At 41.6% G+C, this 16,103-nt stretch overlaps 2 protein-coding genes across 2 annotated transcripts; one reads left to right on the top strand and one right to left on the bottom strand.

Moving 5' to 3' along the window:
* Positions 1 to 1,865: 1,865 nt before the first annotated feature.
* On the top strand, positions 1,866 to 2,895 carry LOC104602447 (uncharacterized). Its single transcript, XM_010266135.3, has one exon. The coding sequence runs from the start codon at positions 2,045 to 2,047 to the stop codon at positions 2,690 to 2,692; it is 648 nt and encodes a 215-aa protein (XP_010264437.1). The 5' UTR covers positions 1,866 to 2,044; the 3' UTR covers positions 2,693 to 2,895.
* Positions 2,896 to 4,091: 1,196 nt separating this feature from the next.
* LOC104602441 (uncharacterized) lies at positions 4,092 to 11,403 on the bottom strand. The gene is made up of 5 exons (XM_010266128.3): positions 10,379 to 11,403; positions 10,188 to 10,255; positions 8,140 to 10,080; positions 5,178 to 5,310; positions 4,092 to 4,984 (listed from the first exon to the last, which is right to left on the bottom strand). The coding sequence occupies exons 1-5, from the start codon at positions 10,533 to 10,535 to the stop codon at positions 4,263 to 4,265; spliced, it is 3,021 nt and encodes a 1,006-aa protein (XP_010264430.1). The 5' UTR covers positions 10,536 to 11,403; the 3' UTR covers positions 4,092 to 4,262.
* Positions 11,404 to 16,103: the final 4,700 nt, after the last annotated feature.

Below are 16,103 nucleotides of genomic sequence, written 5' to 3'. Positions count from 1 at the left end.
AACTCAAAGAAATGGTTCTGTCAAGGAGCTGTTGAATCCTGATGGAAGCTGGAATGTCTAATTACTATCTTCTTTATTCTCAAAAAACACAGTTAAAAGACCACAAGAAGACTTACCTGATATGTGGAGGTGGAAGAAGTCTAAGAATTGTAATTATACTGTAAATTCTGGTTACAAATTTTTCACAGGCCATCTCCCCTCTTCTTCACTTTGTACTGCTCCATTGAGAATCATTTGGAAGGCCAAAGTGCCTCACAGATTACAAGTCTTCATGTGGAAGGCTTGGTGGCACGGTGTGAACACAAATGATAAACTGAGGTTTCTTGAGATCCAAGACAAATATTGCACAATCTGTGGATCTGAAGAGGAAACTTAGCAACACTTATTCTTTGAATGCCAATATGTTAGAGCAGTTTGGTTCGCAGAACAAATCGGTGTCAGCCCAACAGAAGTTCATGGTGTTCAGTTGTTTTCTTTTGTTTATAGATGGATTGGCACAACATTTAACTCTCTGCCTAAGGAAGTTCAAATGGGCTATGTTGCAAAGTTCTTTATAATCTTTTGTCTTATATGAGATACGAGGAATCAAAAAGCTCATAATAAACAAATATTGGATTCAATCCAATTAGTGGATATGGCCGACTCTTATTGCATTCCAAGTCTCAATAATGCTAAAAATACACAAATCCTATCTTGTCATCATCATCAGCAGATAACTCATATCATGCTTGTTTGTTGATGGATCGTACATTCCAACTTCTGGTCATGCAGGTATTGGTTTTATAGTGTTATCGAAAGATCTAAATGTCATATATGCTGAAGGAAGAAAAGTTGATGGCTCTTCCGCAACTCAAGTAGAATGGTGGGCCTAAAGAAAGCTATTAACCTGGGAATTAAGAACCTCTTAACCTTTTATGATGCAAGGAAGATGGTATGGTTGACTGGAGTGTGATGCATATCCAAGAGGAAGTCAGATCAAAATTAACTTTTTTTGATACTATACATGTAACCCATATTAGTAGAAATGCAAAAGCTGCTGCCCATGTTTCTAGCCTATCAAGCTTGTATACAATACAATGTAATAGTTTCGAAGACGGGCAGATCTGAAAACTCTATGTAATCTTGTGGCTCTAATAATCGTATCGTTTATATTCCTTGCCAAATTAAAAAAAAAAAATGTGCAGGATATATATTAATATAAGTAATCAACTCTTATTTTGTTTTTGTTGATCATTCAAACAAATGGCAATTGGGTGCATAGGGTTATCTGTCCATGTCGATCGCAGTCTCTTCTATTACCCACCTAATACTGGATCTCCATGTTCAGCTAGAATCCACCATTTCCCGTGCTGATGTAGTGAAGTCCATGATTGCTATCTTGAGCCCATCATCATCACAATATAATTAATAATAATAATATAATGGTGATGGAAGGTGGGCTTCTGGTTCTGGCTGTTACAACACGCATGGACGCTCCGGTTTGCCGGCCGCCACTGCGTCAGGTCCGGTGAGTAGTAGGTTGCTCTTTGCTCCCTACCAATAAGACCAAGTGGATATGCGAAGCACGTGACGTGAGAGGTACGTCAGATCAGAATCGGTAGGTAGGACCAGATAATAGAGAATCTTAACTTTTCAAACGAAAAATAGAAATCTGACGGTTAAAAGGGGATCCAATGAAAATTCTATCACTTTTCCAGTTTTTCTTTTTGAGATTGACGATGACGATTTCTTTCGGTAGGTGGGAGTCTGCTCTACTTCTGAACTTCTCGTTTGGGATTTGGGAAGGGAAGGGACCCACCTCAAGTGGACCGTTGGGGGCTTGGAGGACGTGGGAGACAAGCAGAGCACTAGAGAAAAAAAGGGAACCAGTACCACTGCCCTTTCCCTTTTCATTAGACCGTTGCAGTGCGAAGCAACAGCCGAGTACATAGAAGAAGTAAACTCAAAGCAGGAGTAACAAGAAAGAAGACTTCATCGCTCCAACGTATCTCCCAACACCGAGAAAACTTGGAAGAACGGAACTGAAATTCGAATTCTCGAAACCATGGCAGAGATTGCTGCTTCTCTGCACCCAATTCATGAGCTGAATCCCACTCTTGAATCACTCTTTGCCGCCCTCGACCCCAAATCCTTTATTCTCTCAAACAGGTCCAGCTCTGTCCATGTCCAACACAAGCCCCCGTTACACTTCCCCCCAGCTAATCTTACTCTGCAACGAGGGTTCAGGTACAAAGCTTACGCGGAGTTGAGAGAATCAAGGCTGAGGATGAAGCACTGTAACCAACAGCCCGATGTACCTGCATCAACAACTACGGCGACGCCGCCCAAGAAAAAGGTCACGTTTCAGGGAATGGCGCCGGTCACCGCACGCAACGGCACGTCGGTCGTTGCCCGATCGGTGCCGGACTTCTCTGCTGTACTAAGGAAAGAGAATAGGAAGCCGATGTCGATGTTGGAGATGACGCCACCACCTTCCAAGGCTACGAAAGGCGGGGTCTTGCCGAAATTAGGGAGCAGGTCGGCTAATGCAGGGGAGAAGAGAGGTGGAGGTTTAACGGTGAGGAAGAGCTGTGCCACCGTTGAGGAGCTGAAGGGGTTCTCTTTGGCCGCTGCATCTGCTATTAATGGGGAAAACAGAGGGAGGACTAGTAGGGGGATGACCAAGACTGTTCTGGGTTACAGGCAATATTAACTCACTGTGATCATCTGATCAAAATTATCCAGCGTCTCTATAAATTGGATTGGATTTTCCATATTCCTTTTTGTTTTTGTTTTTTCTTTCTCTTTATGGAATTCTAGATTGACAATATTTCTTCTCTTTCTCTATGTATAAAGAAAGATCTGGAGATGTATTGAGATTTAATTCAAGAAAGATTTTTTTTCCTTTTGCCAGAATTTTGATCAAGTTTTGCTTCAATTGTTCTTGTCAAATTGATAGATGGAAAAGGGATGCCATCAACCCAGTTCCTGGTCTGTCGTTATTTTATTTTCATTTTTTAAATTTTTTGTTTTTACTACAACGTGTTTTGCTAGCATTGATTAAACTTGAGGCAAATTACATTTATTTTTTGCTTGAAAGTTACAACTAAAAGTTTTAAATAGTTTCTTTTTCAAGAAAAAAGAAAAAAAAAAAAAACATTCTGGTAGACAATGAGACGCGTTTGTAGAGTTGCAAATAAATCGGGTTTAATCCCATTCAAATTCAATAATTTGTTTAGGTAGGAGCAATAATTGGGGATTTTGAAAGCATTGATCAGATAAAACTCAGATACTTGATCCGAAATTCAATTTGATTATATATTTGATATCATACTTGGTTTTATAAATTTATACTGATTTTATTCAAATATATTGATATATTAATCAGATTGAATTCAAATCTATGGTGGACTTGTGGCAATTTTAACGAGACGGGAAAGGCATCGTACCCGAACAACTTTAAGTCTTTAACCAATCAGAAACCTACCTAAATTTGAATAATACCAGTCGATTGATCACCATTCACCAATGGGATCATATTGCTCGACTGATTATCAGTTTTTTAGATACAGACAAGGTACAAATTATCGATATGCACAGTTGGTAGAAATTACATATTAGTATATTACACAAATCGAAGTGTGATGCTGCTCTTAAATTAATTTTTTAACTTCTAAAGTCCAACCATGATACATTTCAAATATTTGACGCATGGACGCATGTTAAATCAAAATTTCAACCAATCAAAGGATGTTATATAGTCTATTTAGCATTAAAAAGTAAAAACTTGGAACATTATTAAGACTGGTTCAAATTTTTTGCCTCACAATACAGTTCATGCACTATAGATGTTGCCCAAATTATATGCCAGGGCACCTCTAGCAAGGGTATTCAGATGACCTAAGATGGTGGATTCAAAAACTGACCAGTATACTTTGAACCTTTGGGTACTAATGTTTGATTCAAATTCAATCCGAACCGTCTGCTGCGTATGAGCTTGTACAGCTCTGGGTCTGGAATAGCTTGGCTTGATCCGGAAAAAGTTGCATAGTTACAAGCAATCAAGCACAGAAAAAACAATATTCATCTACAAAATTGAATGCACAATGGACTTTTGCCAACAAAGACCAGCCACAATGAAGCTCAATTATTTGTACAAAAAAAAGAAAAAAAAAATTACCTTGTTTTGGATTCACATGGAGATTGGAGGTACAACAGAAGGGTTCCCTGAATGTAGTGACTAGGGTTTTTTCTACGGGATCCAAGAGAAACCAGGTCTACGACTACACTACTGCCAACTCCACGACAATTTCATCGACCAAAGTGTCCAGTATGTCCAATTCCACTTCGTTACCTGTCTCGAATGCTTCAATCTCAAAGTCCGTCCATTTCCCAAGGCAATGACTCATTTCCAACTCTATTATCTCATCCGGGATTTTTCCAGCAAGATCTGACCACCTTCTTATCTCCTCGTAGACTTCTTGTACCAGCACCTCTCTACTCTTCTGCAATGGCAGTTTTGCCCATGTCTTATATCCTGATTTACAGTACCGCCCAAATTTCAAGTCTAAACACTCTATCACGCAGTCAAAAAGGAAACCCCTTAGATGGAAAACCTCTTTCTCTTCCTTCAAACTTGGAATGCAGTTGGAATTTATCCAACAATTATGGGCGAGAGAATTCAACTTGTCAAGGAGAGGGCCTTTGAGGAAGTCTGACAGTGCCAAGCCATCAACAATGCTCAAGGCTGTGTCTCCAAACAGCAGCAGCTCAGCATTCAAGATAACCTCCCTGGCATGATTTAGCTCACATCCAATTAAACCAATATCCTCAAGATCAATGCCATGAAATATCCTAGAAAGAATGTTCATGGAATTTGTCACTATCTGGTTTCCAGCCCTCCCCATGTTTAATGAGGTTGCAGAATCTGATAGATCTGCATCAACACCTGATGGCTGCAATTGATCGTATGAGCAACCCATGGACTCAGAATGCAGGTTATTTCCTGGGATCAGAAAAGCATTTAAGATGAAATTGGAAGAGAACTTGAACAGGTAAAGGGATTTATTTAATAGGAACTCGCATTTGGACTTGACATAGAAAGATTTATATCTAAATTTTTTCCCCTCTCATAACATTTTATAAATGAGAGTGTTTCGGTTTACACATCAAAATAAGGTATGACTATAGTTTCTTACCTGGGCTGTCATCAAGACTACTAGAGAAGCAACTATCATTAGAAAAAGAAGCTTCAAGAACTGATCCTGGGCTGGGATGATCAGCATCCTTTGTATGCAGTACACCAAATTGAATCCCACTAACTTCTGCTGCCTGGAGACATTGGAAATCAAAACCTACAACTGTCACGTAAAGATATTTGCATGTGCACTATTGGTTATATAAACATGTAGATCACTGCTTCATTTATCCTTACTATTCGGTAGAGTACAGAAAACACCATTACAGGGCAAGCAGCAAAAAAAAAAAAGAAGAAGAAAAATTTAAGCCAACGATGAAACAATGATAAATCATGCATAAAAGAAGTATAGACAAAATGCCTAAAAAAACACTTAATACACTTGAGCAAACACCAAACACCAACCCAATAACCCCATGAATACTTCTAATTCCTTTAAAACATAAGTGCTTCAACTTCTAATTCCTATTTCAAGCAAGCTGTATAAGATGCGACATATTTCCACAAAATGATTTTTTAAGTATTAATTTTGGGTCATGTTCAACCTGGTTTGAAACTGAAATTTGTCCCCAATTTTTGGAAAAAAAAATCAAGATCTAATGGTTTCAAGATTTTTCTAGAATAGCCATAAATATGAGATAAATCCTTTCTACTTATTTATCCTTTCCACTTTTAATCATTCTACTCAATTTACCTCCATTTCAATCCTATCTCCCTATTTCTTATACTTGCCAATACATTTTTCCTAGTTAACAGATATTGCTCAGATTGTCCCCAAGGCAGGAACGGAATGTCAAATTTGCAATGAAATTTAATTCTTGTTTATCAATATCACACATTTCCCCAAGCAGCTGCTTAAATAGAACCACCACTCTCAAAAAAAAATAAAAACTTCAATCTCATGGAAAACAAGAAATCAATGGGAAATTTTACATTAAGGATGATATTATATAAGCCCCTTGATAAATCCAAATTAATATCAAGAACTTCATATTTCTGATGCTAAGTCCAATGGATATCATAAAATTTATTAATATTAAAACCATTAACATGATAAATTGCTTTTAAAATGTAAACGTCTTCTTAGGCAAGGATGAGTTGACCTTTAAGGGCTCATCTTACTTTTAGCCAACTGGAAGGATTATGAGGTGCTCGAGGAAAATGCCTCAAGGCTCAACCTTAAGGCTCACAACTGAAATTACAAACGGCATTCCTTACACCTTGAGATGCCTTTTGTATCAATGCTTCAACATATTTGAAGACATTTAGAGGTATCATTTAACATTTAAGCTTCATAACAGTTATCAGTTTGTATTCTATAAGAATATATGTTTTTTATACTGTGTTTATGTAATAATTTTATATGCTCCTATTATGCATGTTTTAATACTTTTCCCGATGGGGGTTCTAAAAATTTCAAATGTGTCGGTGAACTTTGTAGGGTGAAGATAAGTCATTTGGGTGATTAATGATGAAAATATAGGTGGAGAAGTGAATAGACAGTCTGCTATCTTGCCAAGGAATAAGCAGAAGATCAAGAAGGAGAAAAGACCTCTTGCTGTTTAGAGTAAATAACAAAGATATAGATCACTTAAGAGGAGAAACAAGTGAAAGAGACAAAAAAAGAAGAAAAAAATACCTGGAAATAACCAATACTAACTAAACCTAACTTTTATTCATCAAATCAACTATTCTTTTTTTTGTTCAATTATGATGACTCTATTTATTGACTCAACATAAGGAAACAGATCTTTAACTCATAAGAAAACTGATCCAAAACAACTTTTGATCACCTTAAAAACAAGATAAACTGATAAGAAAACCATAGAGACTAAATAAAAGACTCTTTAACTCCTAAATATTTTTTTCTGATAAATAACTATAACTTTTTTTATGAGTACAAGTAACCATAAAATTCTGTAATGTACAATAGTTACAAGCAACCCTTTAACTCCTAAATAATCTTTTTTTAAGAAAATGGGCTACATAACAGGCCCTCCACCAAACCCCTGGACCCCCCAACCCAGGTGAAGACAGGGCTCCATCCCAGGTCTCTGCTACAATCAGCTAGAGACTTTATCAGCAAACTAGCTTGAGCCTTCCAACTCCTAAATAACTTTAAATACCTTTCAATCCTACCATAACCAATTTAATGTAAAGAAACCAAAAATTACTTGGAATACCAAACTGCAATTTTACAATAAATAAAAGTTACATGAACTACTGTAGATAGTACATCCAAAGTTGTCATAAATAGTAATTTTGAATTCTTACCAAGAACAGTAAACTTCTAAGAGAAAAAAATGGAACCCTATTCTAAGACACCAGAAAACTAAGAAATTTTTAAAAAAAAAAACGCCAATAAGCTAATCAACAAAAATTCTGAAATTGGTTTAAAAAAAGAAGAAAACTGATTTAATTCTCTGCAGATTCTTTTCCTGCTTCAACATCTGCATCATTTCCTAAAATTAGTTATATGTTTTTCTTAATAATCAGTAACTCTTGAAACTTAAGCACATCTAAAGGTCCTGACACCTTGCTTTATGCCTCCACATTTTTAAACATTGATATGGACTTCATATAATTGATGTCTGGAATTGGATTGGCCACATGCACAGTGCCTCAATCCACATAACCCTAATCGCTTATCACAAATTGATTCCTCCCCTTGTAACCAAAGCACATAAAGACAGAAAAAGAGGCCTTTCTTTGTCCATATAATAAAAGGAGGCCATTGGAATGAAACTGGTAGATAGAGTACGATGACATGACAAATATATGAAACTGGGCTACCATGTAACCAGCAATATCTAAGAAGTCCTGTCCAACAAGAATAATTTAGCTACATGACTTGTCAAGAAACCCATCCTTGATTTACACATATCTTTCAACATAAATGAAATAAAAACACACAAACACAATCTCCTCTCCTATGACATGGAATAAAAAAAATAACAACTAACCTGGAGCTTTCTATTTGTGGTGAATGCCTGACAATGTGCAGATGCGTGATCAGAGGATTGCGGACTACTGTAGTATGAGCTATTTCTTTCATCAAAACCAACAGAGCTGTCAGCACATTCCTGAGAAATTGGTCCGTCTGCAGTTAGGGCAGATATCAGTTCTTGGAGAATGGAAGCAGTAGTTCTCCCTGAAGCAGTACCCCTTGTACCAAACTCATCCCCATCTTGACAAGTCAGTTCTTTCAATTTTTGTTCCAAAAGAACACCTAGAGCATCTAGTCTTGATGGTGCCGGCTTTTGAGAAGAGGAAATTCCATTATTTGTGTCTGTTGTTTGCTTTTTCTGCTGAGAAATACTGCTCCCCATAACTTCACCTTGACCCCTTCTCTTCTCCACTCCTGTGGGGGAGGAAGACCCAGTGTTGTGCCTCATTGGAGAACTAAACATGAAAGAAACAATATCATTGTCTTTGCCACCAGTTGTACCAACTCCTACCTTGCCAGGACATCCACTCTTGATATGATTTCTATTCGTGGAGCCAGCATTAATCCCCACTCCTTTTCCATTATTGCTACCAAAATTCCTTTGTTTCACCATAGTGGAACTGACAGAACCTGTACTTCTAAATTGGCTACTACCACTCAGTGGCCTCCTTTTACGGATAGAGGCTGAGGAACCATCTTGCCTGTCATAAGCACTTCCCTCCATGTTAACTTTAGAGTTATCAGGTACTTTAGAAGGCATCCTCGACCGGGATTGACAGTTTGGATTCCTATTCAAAGCAGCAATGTCTTTGGTCCTATTGGCGACATCACTAGCATACATGCATCTTCTACTCTGGAGACTATTTGATTTCAGCCTGGGTGGTACTCTATCCTTCATTGCCATCACCTGATTTTGCCTCTGAGTCCGCTGCTTGACAAAAGCATTAGCAGCTACATCTACATCCTTCTGAGACTTGTACCGTTGGCTTGGTACACATTGCCGATCCTGGGCTTCTTGAAAGGGAGGTCTTCTGTCCAAGATGTTTTCAGTCTGTATCCGTATAGTGGCCTTGGCATGAGTAGCAGCGGTGACTGCTTGGTCCTGACTTTTCAGACAAATTACCTCTCTCTCCTGCTCAAGAGAGGATACAGGTGATCTTGCTTTACTCATTCCTGATCCTTGAGGAGGAGAATTTCCAAACTCCAAGGTAGACGAGACAAAAGAAGGTTCATGTTGCTCAATACTTGATCTAAAATCCACAACATCTAGCAAATTACCACAATTTTTGCATGAAGACTGCCCCTTCAAAGACTTGGTAGCACTTGTATAGTAATTAGATTGCTTAGAATGATCCAACGATACAACTGTCATTCCCTCTGTCATGACCTCATCCTTTGGAGGACCGTAGAGATGAGGAGCATAAGTAAGAGCGCATTTTGCTCTACTAGTAGATTGTAATCCGGGTTCCAAAATCTTGGTAGCAGCTTCCATCAGCCTAGCTGCGTTTTTCCCAGAAAGAATCCTTGGGCTCTTCACAGGAGAAACAAGCTTCTGGTGATTCTTTCTTGAACGTGACAAAACTCCCTTGAATTGCAGTGACTCGGCTCCAAACCTGGTGACTGGCCGTCTCTCAAACAATCCTGTTTTTTGAAGTTTCTGAGGCCTTGCCTCCAGCTTTATGTGACCCTTATCCACAGCCAAATCATCATTATCACAATTAAAGATCTCAGAAGTTCTACTACCATGATCATTGACATACTTCTTCTCCTGGTTGGGGGAAAAGTCAGAAAGTGAAGGTTTTTTTGGTTTATCTCGACGGACGGTCGGCATGGATTCTAGACCCATTAGCCTGGCGACCAGACCTGGTTGTCGCATATCATGATTCCTTTCAGAATCAACGGTATCATGGTTGGACTTCTTAGCATTTGGGAAACCCCCACGATTTTCATCAGCAATCTGCCATTTATAAATAACAGGAGGGGGAAATTAGCAAAACAAAAAGGCAGAGATTCAGAACCTCACAAAAAAAAAACGTCAATAGAAATAGAAAACAAACTGCATACCAGAAGAAGCTTGGCCATTGGCAACTTCTCATCTCCGCCGAACTTCTTGGAAGCTCGTTTTGCTCGGGCTACGACAATACAAGAAAAGAAATTGAAGGTTTTGTATTGAATGATCAAGAGAGAAGAAAATATAGACTGGAAACAAGTAAAATAAAGGGAGCCGCGGTTTCATTTCATTAAAGAAAACAAACCTGGTGGAAGCAGCTTTTTAGAAAAGAGTTTCTTCTTGGCAAGTCTCCGGTTCCAGTCGAAGAGCTGAAAGAAGATGCCTACGCAACCACCAGGCCTCTGGTGCCGCTTCTCTGCAATGGCCAAAGTGGAACACGTTTTTCCTGAGGTATCGTTCATTTCTCCGACCAATGGAGAAAGATATAGTCCTAAACAAATATTCTTCACAAATTCTTCTGCAAATAAGACCTAAGATACGTTAAAAATGCTCCCTTGGAAGATCTACCAAACTGGAAAAGACGTCCTCCAAATCCCTAAAAGGATCCATGAAAGCGCCTCAAGCTTCTCATAACAAGCTCTGTCAACCAGAGAAAATGCATGGACCATCAAGCATAACTCCTTCATAATGCCATTAATATCTGCAAAATAACTCTCCTCCTCCACACAAATTTCTCCATAAAACCGTGGAAACGTCAATCAGAAAACTACGAGTCTAGTCTTATCGAAAAAAACCTCCTCAATGCAGCTCCGGTGACCAAAATCACCCCATGAAAATACCCCAATCATCACCAGACGACAATCTCCAACAAAACTCCGTACACTTCACAGCGAAAGAAATTCCATAGAAGGAAAACCCTAAAGTGACCCTGTTAACCCCTGAGCATCCTCGAAAGCCGAAGAAAGACGACCACCCAAACAGTACGCAATAATCCACCTCTGCAACTAAAAACTTTCTCCATCTCTTCACGCAATGATCAAGTACTATCCTTCCAAGCAAAATAATCAAACAAAAAATGGCGATAATTTTTTGCTTGGGTGCAAAGCGATGTTTGATCTTTACTCAAACCCTAGAAAACTACAGCTTTGCCTCCTGCAATGGCAGAAAAAAAAAAAAGGCAGCTCTGCTCGAACCCACTCTCTCTCTCTCACTTACATGTAGTGTCCACTGTACACTGTTGACGCACAGAGAGAAGGTGTGCGTAGGATAGGAGCCGAGGGAGCCCAGATGCGCAAGTTAAGCAGAGAAAGACAAGCGTACTCCCTCTCTGAAGACTGAAAACTGAACTTAGGTTAAAAAAGGGAATAAAATAAAATAAAAAAGACTGAGCCAGTAGAATACAAACAAGGACGAAAGTTTTCCAAACAGAACGTCTGTTCCGTCGATATTGAGAAAGACGCGACTTCATCTTCTCTCTCCTGTCACGACGTGGAGATGAATCAAATTTGAAAATTCAAAAATTAGGGCTTTTATATTATTTTATTGGCACGTAAGTCCCTAGGTACCGACAAGGCGTTGACAACCCAAGATAGATGTTTCTCTTTCTATTGAATCTAGACCGTCCGATCTGCTCCAAAGAGCTGTGAATTTTCACTTAGTCAAAGTATTCATGTTTAGTTTTCGGATTATTTTGACTAATGAAAATATCAGCAGCGGAAACGGAAAGGGTAAAGGGGAACGGAGCGGTGGGGATAATGGGACCCACCTCTTGGGTGTTGAACGGAGGACATCGTAGTTTGTCAAGCAAATAGCAATCTGACAGCTCCTTACATTAAAGGCTTGAAGCTTTCCGGATTCCACTATGGCCTATGTGGAGCGTGACGTGACCGGCGGTGAACACGCGGCAACGACCGTCGTCGGGCGGGGGAACCGTGAGTCGTGAGTCGACACATCGTGTTCGTGAGAGCTCAGAGGTGTCCCGTCAGGCTTCACCTTTTTAGGGTTTTTACATGGGCAACATGAGATGGCTTATGCAGCTTTTCTTCTGGGCGAAAAAGACTCTGATTCCAATACGTGGAATCTGGGCCCACCAGATTGTCCACATCATCGTTTTCCACGTAGCAAATAGCGGGAAAAGGGCTCTCACATCTTTTGGCTGTTGCTAGTTTTGAGAGAATCTGAGAGGATAAGAGGTTGAAGAGTCGCTAGTGGAGGGAAGACGACGCGGAGGTATCATGTCCATGAGATGAGCTTCCAGTTGAGAGATGGGAACAAACTGGAGCTGGACCTGCAAATTTCTGAGGCAAATAGAGAGAGAGAGAGAGAGACTAAGGGCCAACAGAACAGAATTCCCTTTCCCTTGGCCCGTTGGCTGTGCCCGTGCAGAAGCGAGAGTCAGTTTTCGTCTTCATCTTCGAGACTAACAGGGAGGACGGAGGCATGGAGGATAGAACACTGCACATCTAGGGTACCGTGTGGAATAAAGGGAGCAGTGGGGACCTGATTACCCGGGTCGGATACGGGATACCCTACACATATCCAGTCCGGTCCCGATTAATAATAGGGTTTGGGTCCACAAATTTTGGTCCCTCACCATTAAATTAATTCTAGTGGGGCCCATCTCGGGTTCTATTAATTTAAAGGCCCAGCAGCTAGCAATTGGGTCCAACTAGATCTATCATGGGCCGGGCTCAGGCCGGGCTTTTACTCATCATTAATGGAAATACGCTAGGCCCAAGCCCGGCCTTGATAAAAAGCCCGAGCCCAAAGCCTGACCTAATAAAAAAATTACAATTTTCCCTTTTCAAATTAGAATTAAAAATTCAGATGGTTTTTTTTCCTATTTAAATGAACAATGGGCCTACAATATGGTTTTTTTCCCTTTCTTTTACATTTTAAAACACAGTTTTACATTCTTAAATCAAAAAATTTATTCAAATTAGGGTTGTTCATAAGAATGTCCAACCCGACCAAACCGACCAACCCGGACCGACCCAACCCGAGTCGGTCGGTTTGGGTTGGGCAAATATATAAACCAATATATCGGGTCATTTTTTGTTTTCTTTGTGAAAACCGAAACCAACCCGACCCGAACCGAACTAGTTGAATAGTTTCCTACTTAACTATAACTAGTCTTCTACTAGAACTAGAAGGCCCATTAGACAATTACAATTAGAATAGGCAATATATCATAGTTTCTAACTTTCTATAATCTTTTACACCAAATAGGTAACCCATTAGGTAATTACAATTAGAATTCAATTAGGTGTCCTTTTGTACAGGAGCAAAACCGAAACCGACCCAAACTGACTCAAACCGACCAGGTTGGTTTGGCCTATCAGTGGGTCAGTTTCGGTTTCCACCTCAGGTAACCCGACCAGGTCGGGTCGGTTGGGAAAACCCCAATAAACCGACCCAACCCAACCCGTGAACACCCCTAATTCAAATGGACATAATCACATAACCAATTTTAAGTCTAATTTTAGGTCGGGTCGGGCCGAGCTATTTTGACAAAACCCAAGCCCCGCTCGAATTTATTGCGGGCCGGGCTTTTTGGCTCGAGTTTAAGCCCGCGGCGGCCTATAAACATGTTCAAGCCCATCCGAGCTTTTTTTTTTTTTTGAATTATTATCTCTCTCTCTTTCTATCTGAGCTCCAAAAAATGAAAATTTGGTGGATTAAACCGACCGTGGGGTTGAAACTTAAAACCAATGAATACAATAGATCTTAGGTCTATTTCTAAAATAGTATTGATGGAGGAAGATTTGGCCCGACCTCTTGACCACCCAACACATGGAAGCAACCGAGGGTGACCTGACAGAAGCAACAGCTCGGCACGGCAGTGCGCTCAAGGCGTGAGCTCCAAGAGGAGGAACCAGCGGTCCGAGCTCCCCTAAAGGAGCCCGAACTCTCCCTTTGACCCCGAGCCTTACGAAGAGCGCAAAGGGCAACAACCCGAACTAGCCCACCCCAGGGAAGTTCGGGCCACACTTTTATTCGAACTCAAGACTTCACCTCGCACACCACTCCAACGCTTCGTCTCCAGGCCGCCGAACTGAACAAGCGTACCTAACACCAAAGGAGTTCGTATCCTGAGGCGGCGCACCTGACTGACTTAGGATTTGACGCTTGACAGCCGCACTTCAACGGCCACCTGCCACCGCCACCTCCAGTTACAGAGACGACTCCGACAAAGAGAGCAGTGGCGGTTGTTTGCCCCAGTAGAGGTGATGACACCCGAACTGGCAGAAGTGCAGAGGTAATGATACCCAACCTGACAAGAGCTTGGGAGTGAGTGTGCGAAGTGGTTATAAAAGGCCCTCTTCCCCCAAGAAGAAAGGTACGTGATAACTTTGCGCCATCTGGTTTTTTATCTTGCCTTTGAGAAAATACTAACTTGAGCTTCGTAGCACTCTCACCGAGTTCCTCCCCGGAGACTACTCGCTTTCTTCCCCGTTTCAGGCACCTTTTGCTCCAGTCAGAGGCAAGATCGTTGACAGCTAGGACTGACCAGATTGCGCTCCATCAATTGGCGCCGTCTGTGGGAACACGCTACAGAAAGCTAAGTTCTCATCCTACAAAAGCCAAGTTCTCATCTTACAAAAGTTAAGTGCTCTTCTCCTAGAAAGCTAAGTCCTCACTTTTTAGAAATTGAAGCTCTCACTCTATAGTTTACATTTTTTATGAACTCAAAGACTATGCAGGGAGCTAACAGACTAAGTAACTTTACTTTCAATTCGGATAAAGCCTCATCAGTCCTCTTCGCAAGGTCCCCCCCTACAAAGATGAGCTCTTCGTGGCTTCCACAGGAGTTGGCGGCCAACAGACTACATAGGCGCCCTTACCGGTCGAGCCTTCCACGGCTCCCGTGTGAGCCGGCGACCTAAAGCTAGTAGTGCTGCCCCCGAAGGTCGAGCTCCTAGTAGCTTCTTGTAGGAGTGGGTGACCGGCATTACGAAGCTGATGCAGCGCAATCATAGCTCTAAGGCACCCACCTGGTCAGCTCGACACCTTACAGGTAACTCGGCACCTTACAGGTAGCTCGGCACCTTACAAGTCGCTTGGCACCTGGTAAGATCGGCACCTCGCAGGCAGCTCAACACCTGGTCAGCTTGGCACCTCACTGGTAGCTCAGCGCCTGGTCAGTTCGGCACCTCACAGGCAAAGCCTACGGGCCACATTACTACTAAAGACCCAGTCGCCTCTTCGGCACGGACAAAGTCAAAAAAGAGTGGACTACGAGTCACTTCAAAAGCCTACGAGCCACATTACTACTTAAGACCCAATCGCCTCTTCGGCACGGGCAAAGTCAAAGAAGAGTGGACTACAAGTCGCTCCCAAAGCCTACGGGCCACATTACTGCTTAAGACCTAGTCACCTCTTCGGCATGGGCAAAGTCAAGAAGAGTGGATTATGAGTCGCTCCCAAATCCTACGGGCCACACTATTGCTGAATATCCAGTCGCTTCCTCAGCATGAGTAAAATCAGCAAAAGTGAACTATAAATTGCCCCCAGAGCCTAAGGGCTACACTACTGAATTGGCGGAGACCTCCTCACCTTATAGGCAGCTCGCTACTTGCAGACAACTCGCCACATACAGACGACTCCCAAGGCCTAAGGAATTGGATCGGCACCTACTAACTCGTCGACTTACAGGCCAAAAGAAGGATACTCCCTTCACTGAGTTACTCTCAGCTCGGGAGTGGGGGGCAAATGATGAGGGCAGATTTGGCCCTCCAGTGAAATTGTGACACGTGGCACCTCGTGACAACTAGGCGGCAGCTCACCAAGGAGCTCGGCAACTCTCCAAGGAGCTCGACAGCTCTCCAAGGAGCTCGACAGCTCTCCAAGGAGCTCGCCAGCTCACAAGGGAGTTCGCCACCAGGCAGTTCTCCACCAGGGAGTTCGCCACCAAGCAGCTCTCCACCAGGGAGTTCGCCACCAGGCAGTCCTCCACTAGGGAGTTTGCCACTAGGCAGCTCTCCACCAGGGAGCTCGCCACCAGGCAGTTCTCCACCAGGGAGTTCGCC

The sequence above is a fragment of the Nelumbo nucifera genome, chromosome 3 (assembly GCF_055504915.1).
Source record: "Nelumbo nucifera cultivar China Antique chromosome 3, China Antique-T2T, whole genome shotgun sequence".
Taxonomy (NCBI): Eukaryota; Viridiplantae; Streptophyta; class Magnoliopsida; order Proteales; family Nelumbonaceae; genus Nelumbo; species Nelumbo nucifera.
The sequence above is the reverse complement of the archived record's forward strand: the minus strand, read 5'-3'. Positions and strand labels throughout refer to the sequence as shown.

Excerpts from the sequence above, each read along its gene's own strand:
- LOC104602447 (XM_010266135.3), top strand. The coding sequence starts at position 2,045 with ATGGCAGAGATTGCTGCTTCTCTGCACCCAATTCATGAGCTGAATCCC.
- LOC104602441 (XM_010266128.3), bottom strand. The coding sequence starts at position 10,535 with ATGAACGATACCTCAGGAAAAACGTGTTCCACTTTGGCCATTGCAGAG. Across the intron at positions 10,256-10,378 it reads TAAAAAGCTGCTTCCACCAG|CCCGAGCAAAACGAGCTTCC; the intron begins GTTTGTTTTCTT and ends GTATTGTCGTAG. Across the intron at positions 10,081-10,187 it reads CAATGGCCAAGCTTCTTCTG|ATTGCTGATGAAAATCGTGG; the intron begins GTATGCAGTTTG and ends TATAAATGGCAG.